We start from the raw sequence: 12,704 nt of genomic DNA on the forward strand, positions 1-12,704 counted from the left end.
AAAAAATTCAAATCAATTAAGGTTACACAAATCACACAGAATACCAGCTTTTTCCCACCCCCTCAGCATAACAAAAATTCAAAAGAAACTCTGAACTAGGAGAGAATAAATATGAATAATGAACAAAGAATATATTAAATTACAGGCATAAAAACACATTGAAGGACATAATTCTGGATATACTCAACCTTATGCACTTGGGATTTTGCTTTGTTTCTTTGCAAAAATCAATTTTGTATCATTATGGTATTTACTCAGCAGTTCAAGCTTCTTGCTAATCTCACAAATGTATGTTTAGCATAATTATCTCAAAACAGCAAGTGATAGTTTATATAAATATAATTTAAACCAGCTACCCACCTTCACAAACCAAGAATGATAAAGCCTGTCCCAAAGCTCTAGTACTTGTTTTTCAATCACAGCGGTGTTGTTCACTTTGTCTCCTAAAATTTTATGAAGCTGAAACATACACAACTCTTATTACACAGGATAGAAAGTAGCTGGCATCTACTGACAAACTCAAAGATAGACAAATCACACAGAATTGTCAGTGAAGGCATAATCCAAACCCAAACAATTAGAAGACCCAAGTATCAGTATGGAATATACTCTTCAAATCAGTACAGTTCAAAACAAAGATTTTTTTGATCTGATAAAACATTCTGCTACACTATGCTGACGGCTTCTTTCTACACTGAAACACTAATGCTGTCTCTGAAATGCTTAATTCAATATCCCTGATCTTATTCAGAGTAAACATTTCAAATTATGTGAGATGCGTGCTATCTTGGCAAATCCTCCTGAAGAATGTTAAAAGTAAATAAATAAAATATAAATTTACCACATGCAGTCCATGAAGAAATTAGAATACATGTGGTTAAAAAAAAAAAAATCACATTTTCTAAAATTGAACCGTTAAAGGCAAATGAAAAATTAGTCATCTTTATTTGATGCATTTTCACTGGCAATCTTACTAAAATGATGATAGATTTTTCAGCTCTTATAAGCAGATATTCCTCTAAGCAGAAAATCTATTGAAATCACTCCCACCCTTCCTTCATTCACAGACTGAAATTGGAAAAAAGAGATCTGCTAACAAAACAGTTAATAGCATGAAAAATAGGGTTACAGAGGAAAACCTTTTTATTTCATTTTTACTTATATGAAATACAGGAATCCAAAATATAATTAAAAAAAAAAATCACAGAATCTCAAGGTTGGAAAGGACCTTTAAGATCATCTAGTCCAACCATCCTCCCATTACCCTTGCTATCACAAGCCATTAAACCATGTCTTGTAGCACCTCATCCAGATGCCTCTTGAACACTGCCAGGGACGGCGACTCCACCACCTCCCTGGGCAGGCCATTCCAGCGCCTGACCACTTTCTGGAAAAAAATACAAGGGAACTGTTTCTCACCTTGTGTGTAATCCATTCTCGGCCATACTGGTACACATTATTTGCTGCTGAGTTGAGCGCCTTCTGAAAAACCTGGGCTTCTGGAAGCCAGCTGTTGTATTTCATTTTTTTTTTAAGAAGAAAACAAAGTTATCTGCTATATATTTTACCCATTTTGTTACACCTGAAACATTATCAATTAACATACAGAAACAACAAAAAATAGCTAAGAATAAATGAACATATTACAACTAGTGTACTTTGTTCTTATATGTCAAAGAGACAGTTCTTCATTAAGCAGAGCACAATTCAACATAGCATATGCCATTACATTTGTAATTCACTACGGTACCTGAAAACTTAGTTCAATTGCTATCTCAGCGTTTTCAAGAGAGACTTATTCATATTACATCCTTATAATTCTTTCTACTGTTCTAGTTTTCTGAAAATATTACATGAAGCAGTCTCTTCTAGTTACAAAGACATCCTTCTCAATTATGAGCTGAATGCAAATTGTTAGTTAATGTGGCTTCTCTGCATAAGCAACAGGATGAATTAATAGGTTAGAGTACCACTTATTCCTAACACTCTACCAAGTAATCTACTTACAAGTATCTTCATGTCACTTTCATGTCATGTCACAAATCATGACATGATTCATGTCACTTTCAAATAATGGACCTATTGAGCTGCCAACATTTCAACAATTGTGAATACATGGCATACACTCCCTTACATTTTTTCTACATCTTCATTCAGTGAACAATGTTAAAGCCCTTCAAATAATAATAATAATAAAAAGAAAGAACAAAAAGCATTTGGGAATCAAAACTGCTGCATTTCTTGAGTTAACTCAATATGGAAGCCTTCCTGTGCATACAACTCTTCAGAAATGTTCTGCAATGGAATTTGAAGACATTCATTAATGTAACTCATTTCTTAACATAATCTAAGCACTATGTATCAAGCTCTGAAATCTAAGCTTGTTTGATTCAACAGAAGGTATACTTATTCCTAATGAATTAATATATGGTGTTTTGAATGCTTCAAATTTTGAGGCAAAAACTGCAAGTAAACATCCTAAATAAAATTCTGCTAATTACTCAACTAATACTGCAGAATTCTCAGTACGTGAATAAGCTTTGGACTTTCAAACTTCCATTTTCATTACTCCATTACTCAATACTTCATTACTTATTTTCATCCTGTGGCAAAATGGGAAGGCTAAATGATACAACAGAAGTCACAAAGGAATAAACAAATGCATTTAAGTGGTCTCTCTTGACTGAGACTACTTCAGTTTTGCTCAAACACGTTATTACAGTATTTATCATCAACACCTTTTTAGTTCTATTTCTGAAAACTCTCCCTGCTCCTGTAATACAGTACCCAGTTTCTTTCAATCTTATTAAACCATTGTCACTTCAGTTGAGAAGGTGCCCTTGACAAATGTCAACAATTCTCATCTAGGAAACGATTTTTTTTTCCCCATGAAGTGCCCTGACTTACTTTCACTCAAGGTCTGTTTAGCTGAAGCAGAACAAAAGCAAATCTGAATAATCTTCCTTTATTACCTATTTCCACTCTGTTGTTAACACAGCCAGTTTGCTCAACACTGCACTCTTATTATTCATCTATGTTCATTTACTTCATAATATTCTCCCTTCCTTAACATTTACCTTGTTTTAGCTGTAATCATTACATATATTGCATCTAGAGTCTTCCCAGTGTACATAGTATCTGCTCTAAATAGGAATATCCTTCACTAAATGATTCATACCAAACTTTCACCATCCACCATTCTTTTTATCCCTGAACTCTTTTCTCGTTAGATTTAGAAATACTTCTTTCAAATTTAGCTCTGTCAAAGGCATTCTGTAGTCAGTTCTCTATATGGAATATATAATTCAGCTTTCAGCTCACAGTCTTTTAGAGCATTCTTCATCATTACTTTTCTTTTCCGGGTAAAAGTGGAAGAAATATTGACCACTGTTCTCTGCATTATGCAAGCTTTTTCTCCAAAGTTGTAACTACAGAAGTTTATACAGCTGTCCTTCTCCACTAAAGCTCAAGCAGTTCTCGGATGATATACCACGTGCTTCTCCTGCAGAAAAATGGATAAACATTGCTACTTCCTGACACTTCAGCTTTTACATCTGTCTACAACAGTCACTCCCATTTCTGTTCACCTAGGGAATTCTTAAGCTAAAAGAAAAACCCAAAAAACAACCAAAAAGAAAGAAAGAAAGAAAAAATTAAAGAAACAAACCCTTCCCCCAAGAAAGAAACAAACAACAGAACAACCAAACTATCTGTAAGAGCACCTGGAAGCTTGTTCATCCACCCTATACTATTCGCTTAACTTCAGCATTCTTACTTTGCCCATTCTGGGTGACTGGCTACTGTCTCATTGATCAAGCTGCTCGTGACTTGAATCATGTGAACGCTCTCTTGATGTACCTAAATTAAACAGAGAGAGAAGAAATGTCATGTAATGCAAACTTGAACTCTACCTACATTGAGAGACTTTTTTTTTTTTGACTGGGTGGGGCTGGGCTAGTGCCCAGTTTTTGACAGATTGGAAGAATAATTCTTACAACTCAGAAGACCCATTGTGAGCCAACAAAGTAGCATTATAACCCAGAAAAGAAATCAATGTAATAAACGATAGCCTGTTCTGACAATTTTGGTCATGCACTGTTTAATTAAAATAGCAAATGGAAATTTAAACCTCATCTCATCAACTGGAAAAAAAATAATACCTGGGGATATTATAGCGAAATGATATCTAACTACAGCTGTGCTGTCAGAGAAGTACTAAAATACAAAACATTTAAGTTTCAGATATGACTTTCCAAGGCATGGATCAAAGAACCATAAAAATTAATGAATGCTCAGTTCTAATATGATCAACCACACTAAGAAGTGCCTCATCAAATTAATTCTTCAATAAGAAAATAAAAGAACCATATATAAGTATCAATGTTTCTTTTCTGACTGCAAGAAAGCTTCAGGCTGGAATGTTTGCACAGCTTTTAAAGCCTTCAATTTTAAGTACTCAATATTATGCAAGTTTACATTTTGGAGAAATGAGCCTGACATCAGAATCAATCTGATATTTGTTCCACAGCTCTATTGAGGCAAACCATTCAGGCTCCACTGACTGTGCCAAGTAAGAATACAGCTCCATTAAAAAAAACAAAGGGAGCAGAGGGAGGGGGGAGGGAAGGAAAAAGCAAAACAGAACGAAATAAAAAATATGGGTGATCTCTTCTGGTGGAAAAAAAAAAAAGAAATCAATTCAAAAATCAATTGCAACGAACATCCGAATCTCAGCATATTTAAACTCCAAATGGGATACTATGAGGTTATTACAGGCAATCACACAAGCAAATAGACAAACACACCTTAAGCATTTTGCAAATATGGTTTTGATGCAAGGTAAATTAAAAAAAAAAAAAAAGCAGAATTCTAAGCAACTCTACTACTGACATGAAAGCTGTAACCAGATGCAAAACAGAACAGTTACATTAATACATAAGCTAACAACAGCACAACTAGAATAAATTTCAAATCTCCAAATGTCTATAGATTGGTTATGTCATATATAAATATGTAAATAAATATGTGTTTATCCTCAACAATCTTGGAATGGTAATAAATTCGACTACAGAACATTTAGTTCCTAAATACTTCAAAAGGTTCTTTAAGCTACACAATTTTGCATGAATATCAGTAACTTTCATTCAGCTTTTAAACACGAGCTCTGTGACAACATTCTTCAGTGCACTGTACCTTTGCAGTGAGGAGCAGGGCTAGGAGAAGGGTTCCTATCACTAGCAAAAATATTATGAAAATGCTGATTATCTTATCTAGCATTTTCTCCAACCACACGATCATCTGCGTGGAAAAAAAGAAGAAAAAAAATCATGGCATGTAACTCAATCTCTAACGAAAGCAATGTTAGATGCTATCTGACAGCACTGTTATCTTTACTTATACAACTGGAGTGCAAAATTAGGCTCTAATCAAACAGCATTAATGCCCAAGCTTTGAGATGGACAATTAACAAGCAATGTTAGCATGATTAAGGCCATGGTATGACATGTGGTTTTGCAAACGACATTTACACGTTACCACAAGACACAGCAAGCTCTCTGCAAAGCAAATAATAATTCAACATTTACTTAGCAGACCTATAGAGGCTACCATCCATTTCAACTATCAACCTAAAAACTGACATCATTTCCTGTCTTTCACCAACTTGGCAACTTACAGATACTATCTGTACAGAACTTGGAAGTTAACAGGGTGTGCTGTTAAGTATGACCATGACTTTGGAGCTCAAATAGCTGGTAGTCATCTAGATGACCAAGACATTTCTGCAAATAACCCAATGTTTAAAGTTGCTTTCACCTTCTGAACTTAAGCTGAAGGCCTGCTAAACTATCAGCTTTCTGGCCAATTATTCTGCACTGAATATTTCCATCTAATTTCAATCTGGAAAGGATCCTCAGTATTATATATGAATCAGCTAAAACTATTCATACAGGGAATAGGCGTTGTTTGTTGTTCTGTTGGTTAATGGAAAAGCACATTCCGTACATGTCCACAGGTAACAATGATACCACTTAAGATCAGAGAAATTTTGCTGATGTCATTCAAAAGATGAAAACTGTTCAACTACGTGACTATTCACAGTGCAAGCTGAGCTTTCTCATACATCAATTGACTGTTCACACAAAAAGTTGAGAAAGCTCAGGCAAGTATGACCAAGCACATTCTTCTAGCTTCTGTATAGTTCAAGTGCCAAGTTTTATTTTTATTCCATCTAGCATTATAAAATAAAATTGTAAAATTTGAGCTTTAAGAGAACTAAGGTTAATGACAATACGCAGGGGAAGAAAGTATTGCTAAGTGAGTACAAGTTACGTATCCAGGGATTAGGATGATAACTCTTTGCATAGAGGTCTTCCCAAACTACTGAGCTTATTGATGGTTTACATTTGTAAACTACCTCTTTCCTCTCTATTTGCCCCACCCCTACATAGGAGACCAACAACCAATAACTAACTACTATGGACCACTGAATGTCTGATTACTGAATTGCAGAAGTTATTTCTCCTGCTTGAAAAGGAACAGAAGCTCATTCTGTAACATTTAAACAGTAAATACACGTAAAGCTTTGAGAAGAAAAAAAAGCCTAAAGTTTTTACAACCAATTCCTTGCTTGATCTGAATCATGATAAGGATTATGTTCAGCATTTTAGAATTCCTATTTAAAATACTAAAAAAAAAAAAAGCTAGAAGAAAGCAAAATCCTTCTAACAGAAACTAATGCTGAGCCAGCAAGTTTCTATGGCAAGATCTACATGACCTGCAGAAAGGAATTCTGTAGAACTGGAAGGAATATGCAAAACCTTACGCCCTGGATACTTTTAACATTTTCCCCCATTGCTGAAATATCTCTGCCATCAGAAATGCCTTATGCTGGGGGGGAGGTTACCTGTCTGTAGCAATAGTGCAGCTTTCAGAAGAATTCTGACTAATTTCCACTTGGGGCTGTTAACTCTTTGGAAACAAGATAGAAAACAGGATTTTGCTGTGCTTTTCCACGCTTCACGTTCAGCTAAGAATTATGCAAGAGAAGCAAAAATAAAAGCCCCTGTTTTGAAGGTGAGAATCGAAAACTATCCCTGAAAAATAATGGATGACCAGGGAAGGGAAAATTTATGGCATGGGTTTTAAACTGAAGCTATAGAAAAAGACAATAAAGCTTCCCTTGCTATTTTGTAGTTAAAGCTAAAACTAATTCTTATTTACTTTCTAAATTGGAGACAAAACCAACTCAGTACTTAGTCATACATTTAGAACTCAAACCTGTCTCACTACTAGCATCACTAGCTGCGTGACAATACCCAACAGGAATAATCTCACCCAGCAGCAGAGGCTGCATGTTTTAGGTGTTTTACCACCATAGCAACTACTGGAAGAAGAAAAAGCTCCATAAACAAACAAACAAATAAATAAATAATCTGGATGAGGACTCTGAACATAACCAGCAAGGATCTTTTCTTGATGCTTCTCACTGCAGGCTGGAATTCAGCTATAATGCCTTTGAAGTGCAGCTGCAACAAGTGTGAAGCCTCAATCGCTTTTAATCTGGTTGGCAAAGTAATGGCAGCGCTGATGCTGCACTAGCACAGGCAGCAACCTCAGCCATGCAAGCCCACTTTGTGTTTATTTTCTTGTGCAGGTAGCCCGTGCAGTCTACACAGAAGCCAAGTGCAGTATGCCTATGGGTACCTCAATCACATCTCTCCCCACAGCCTAAAGGAGATCAATATTACACAACTGGTACAAACAAATCAGAGGAGAGATCTGCAGCGGATTCAGTTCCCTCATAATAAAAGTAGATGCACAACATTAACTTAGGGTTATATTTATTCTGCCTCCTTCAATTTGCTTGCTATTAAGCTACCCTCCCTCCCTGTACATTTACCCACAATACTTCAGCAGGAAGCACTCACCCTGCCACACACACGTTAAATAATTCATTGGTACTAGCTTAGTACTGCATGTAAGTTGGAATGCTAAATCCCTGTGTACTTGTACTTACCACTGAATCAGGCCATCCCTTTACATCTCTTCTGTAAATCGTAGACATGCACACAAATACAAGCATACTGACTAAACACTAGTCATCAGCCAGATCATCAAGTCCTAAATTCAGTTCTGAGCTTCTTCATCTAAAAATCAGTTAACAACAAGAAGCTGATGCTGCCACAACATCCAAGATTAGGCAAAGGTAAGGAAAGCCAGACTCCTAAGCTACAGAAGGTCACACTTTTAAAACCAAACTGAAAGGTTAAAAAGTCGTGATAGACTGACTGCAAAAAGCTATCTGAAATTTTCAAGGTTTTAAAGGAAAAGGAATCACCTTTCAAATTTATTTATTTTATTTTATTTTTTTTAGAATTTATCTCAAGGTAGAAAGAAGTTTCTAAGCCAAGTTGCATTCTTTCAAAATGCCTCTCAAAGTATCTTTAAGCATTACAACTTTTATATCGTGATACAAACCCCATTACACTGATCTGCAAGAAGACTTCTGGTCACGTTTAGCAAACAGGAATCATGCTATCTAGACAGGTTATGCAGTAAGATCCATCATTTATGAATTCCTATTTTTGTGTCCTCAAACTGCACGGCTATCAGAACATTTTCTTAAACCATTTTATGAACTGTACTTCACACAGTGACGCATACCTGAATATCCGTTCCCTTTTCATTACATGCACATGAAATTACCAACAAGGGCCATTTCTTTCTAAACACTATTTCACCAGCTATCAGGATTTTTTTTTTTCCCATACCTTTTTACACAACAGACTTGATAACATTTTCCTTCAGTTCAATTAATATTTGACATCATCTTATTAATATCATCTGGTGAAAAGGAGGGGAAGCTTGTAATTGCACCACAACTCACACTGTGCTGAAATGAATCATATGAATAGCTAAGTTAACGTTGGAGAACAATCTAGATAAGCCCACTCATACTCACATCTCTCCAACAACAGTATTTAGTAATTCTAAAGATGCCTGCCACATGCAATGTCACAGAACAAATCACGCTAACCCAGCAGAACCTATTCTCCACTTTGGGCCATATCTGCTACATTAAACACAATTATACATCATTCTTGTTTGCTAAAGAAAAATTCAAGTGGCTCTTAGATGGCTCTTAGAAGAGGAAGAAAAAAAGCTAAGGTTTATCACCAGCAGCCCCAGCCAGTCATCACTTCAGACTCTGTCATCTCTGTGATTCTCAGTGGATTATCAGGAACTAACGTTAGCATTCCCAAACATACTTCCCTGCAGAGTAGCAAAAAAGAGAAAGGCCCAGAGAAAGTAACTTCTTAAGTGAGTGCAATGTTCTATGTTACAAGTCTCCTCCATCCTTTGCCTTTGGTAGAGCATAATTTTTAAATTTAAGAAAAAAAAAACCCTCAAGAACCTGGAATAGTTCATACAGTATCTTGTTGTTTTGCTTTTTTCTTTACCTTGACTATAATGCTATTATTACTTGCTCATCATGCACAGAAGTCGACACTGTATGCAACACTACAAGACTTTCAGGTTCTCTTCCTATAAAAATATGAAGTCAAACATTAGTTTCGAAATCATCTCCTAGGAACTACATAATCCTCTTCCAAGAAGCTGTATCCATAGGTTTTTGACCAATAATTCACTTCTCTAATATAAAAAAGCACCAATAACTCAGAGTTCAAGGTAATAGCAACTAAATTATTTTTACAGCATATCAGTATTTAAAAAAAAAGATCCACATGACTGAGTTTTCAAAGAAGCAAGTGAAATTTAGAGACAAAAGTAGTTGAGACTGAGCTTTTACTGGTGACTCACTGAGCTCAGCAGCTCACCTCAGGCATGTAAACAAACGAATCACTTATCCAAATTTTTATGAAGGGTTACGGTTTCACATGTTTAGCAATCACAAACCACCAAGAGAGCAGAAACACAGCAAAAACAGGAAATAAAAGTACAACTTTAAAGCAGCCAAATGATATTCAAAGGCAAAAGAAAATTTGAAGTTTGCCCTGTTAGCTGACCATTATAACTGAATCATAAAACAAGCAACTCTTCCCTCTTGTTTACAAACACAGACATCCTCCCAAATATGCAATCCTAGCTCAATGATTAAATACTTGCAATTTAACATACTAAATTCAATATAACTACTTGCAGCATCACTCCTCATCTGTCATCCAGCAGACATCAGCTACCTACCCTCCTTTAATTGTTTAAAAGAACCTTGTGGAGTGTTGTGCAAGTGCCCTTAGTGGCCTACAAGCTCTAATACTCTGCTCTATTTATTTTCAGCATCACTCACAACAGAGGTATTTCAGGTATCCTTCACAACATGCAAGGCAGATCTACAGTTTCTACCTCAGTTGTTTCTGAATAGAATTGATAGGTGATCCATCAAAGATTAAAGCTGTTTATAAACCAAGAAAGCACTCCGATTAGCCCAGTAGTACTGAAGTGATAAGTAAGGACAAAAGTTGCTGCTGAGAGCATAACCCATTTCTACATATGGTACTTAATTTTTTTCCTCTCCCTCTCAGTTACCTCATTTTCCTATGTTTTAATCACATCCTAAATTTTCCTTCCCAAAACTCTAGGGTTCTTCAGATGTACACATCCAACAGTGACACTGCCCAGGTTTCAGACATATCACCGCATTGAGTTTTCCAGATTTCAGACACACCTGAGGCCAGACACATACTGATTCAGTTTCAACTTTTCTTGGGCTGATGGCTCCCCAAAGAGCTATAGTCCACCGGGACTAATTAAGATGAACCACGTCTACGAAGGAGTACATTTCATATATAACACACAGCATACTTTTCAAACCCAGGTACACACTATTATTTTAGCTATACCAACATTTGTGGGTATGTTGGTTTTTTTTTCTAACTAGCAATCACTTCTCTTCAGAGCATCATTGGATTCAGCAGTTCTCAGACCATGCAGGTACTCTCCTTTCACTTGTGCTACACTATCACTGAATATACAGGCCAATTCGACACTTCAAAGAGAGACATTAATAGCACAGACCAAAACCAGGCAATGCACTGTGTGCAAGCATCTACATTCCTAGCTTCAAGACTGCACTTCAAGCCCTAACCCTCAACACTCCCACATTAATTCATATAACTGATGCTTTCCCTGAGCAGACAACAGATATCTAGTCAGGGAATTAACTCATTTTGTCAAACATACAATTGAGGAGTAGGAGGAGATCAACCATTTTGAAATACAAGTGCTACTAAATCAAACTACCACTTGAAAAGCTAATGCAATACTCTGCTGTACAAAACATGTAACTATATGCGTTTATTTTAGTAGAAGACAAGAGATCAGGTAGAATTATATGACCTTCCGTAGCTTATGTCAAGAGCTGGAAAAGAAACACTTGGGAGAGAAAACTAAGAAGCAAAGCATGTTAAGGAGTGTTCATGCGGCAAAAAACCTCCCCAAAACTGTAGAATCAATTAGTTGGAATCACAATTTTGCTGTTTATTTACCTTCTTATTAAGCCAGTGCCACAGCTTGTCAGTGGCAGAGGGAGATGGAAGAAAAGGGAAAAAAAGACAAGAACACAGTGGAAAATTATTGAAAAACGCAGTCATAGAGGGAGGGGAAAGCAATGAGAGGCAGGCAGTCACCCACAGAATGAAAATGAAATTGTTTCAGACACAAAACTAACTTGTAATAGGAAGAAACGAGCATAAAAACTTCAATAGTAAAATACAGATTCTTGCATTTAACATGCGTTTTTTAAACAAAGGCAGATATAGCAAGTGAAAAGAAACAATGGCATTAACAGAGCAATCAATATAACCTGGTCATTATTCTGAGTGCTAACATTTCAGATTTCAGAATAGGATTTGCACTCCAAGAAGGACACATTACTGAAACACCAAAACTTAACATGAGATACTTAATGATTGCATTTATATTCTCATCCAGGCAATTTCATTTGTTATAACAGTAGAAATAATAGGGATGTTTTGAAATATTTTTTTTAGTTCCACATTCATATTGCTACAACATTCACATTCAGTGTCTCAACAAGGAAAGAAATCTGACACACACACAAAAACAAACTGTAGATCACATCAACGTATGGCCTTCATTTAATTCCATCAGCTGCGCAGAAGGCTCTGCATTTCTCAACAGACCATTTTCTCTCTTGTACAACTGTGTTGTTCTTATTATCTTTTATCTTTTACTAATTCTCACATAAAGCACTTAAGTACACTCGCTTAAGGTCTAGTTTCTATAGGACTACACTCAGCTCTTGCTATTAGTAAACAGTCAGCAGCATAACAACAGTGAAAAGCTTTAATGGTATTACTCATTTGTGTGAGAAGTTAAGACGAACTAAGTTAAGTTTGATCCTCCTTGAACACAAGAAAGGTTATTAAACTCTTAATTAATCTAGGGTGAGTTTTCACCAACTGCCTGAACTCGTATTAGCTCCCAATTAAAAAAAAAAATAAACAACAGAAAACAACACTCGGTGTTAATTAGTTTTTTTTTTTAAATCAGAAGCAAGATTTACAAGGAAATATGAACACCAGGAAATCTGAAAATAAAAGACATCACAAAGCACACAGTTTTCCTTTGTAGTTGTATGGCTTTAGTATGCTCATGGAAAGCAGAACAGTAGTGGAAAAGGGGACAGCAAAGCTTCAAAAGCTTCAAACTGACACTGTACA

At 36.0% G+C, this 12,704-nt stretch overlaps 1 protein-coding gene across 5 annotated transcripts in view; it reads right to left on the reverse strand.

The window, feature by feature from the left end:
* The window catches only part of TMEM245 (transmembrane protein 245), an 80,125-nt gene that overhangs the window by 43,306 nt on the left and 24,115 nt on the right, over positions 1-12,704 (reverse strand). For 4 of the 5 annotated variants that reach the window (XR_003073823.3, XM_015282351.4, XM_015282352.4 and 1 more), the window contains exons 7-11: positions 11,508-11,531; positions 5,194-5,298; positions 3,776-3,858; positions 1,420-1,510; positions 361-459 (exon numbers count right to left, since the gene is read on the reverse strand). Coding sequence is in view for 4 of the 5 variants with exons in the window: in XM_015282351.4 (XP_015137837.2) it covers positions 361-459; positions 1,420-1,510; positions 3,776-3,858; positions 5,194-5,298; positions 11,508-11,531 (402 nt within the window). In the remaining variant the exon portion in view is untranslated. The remainder of the gene's footprint in view (positions 1-360; positions 460-1,419; positions 1,511-3,775; positions 3,859-5,193; positions 5,299-11,507; positions 11,532-12,704) is intronic. The other variant, XM_015282350.4, reaches the window with a different exon arrangement.

This window comes from Gallus gallus, chromosome 2 (assembly GCF_016699485.2).
Source record: "Gallus gallus isolate bGalGal1 chromosome 2, bGalGal1.mat.broiler.GRCg7b, whole genome shotgun sequence".
Lineage (NCBI taxonomy): Eukaryota > Metazoa > Chordata > Aves > Galliformes > Phasianidae > Gallus > Gallus gallus.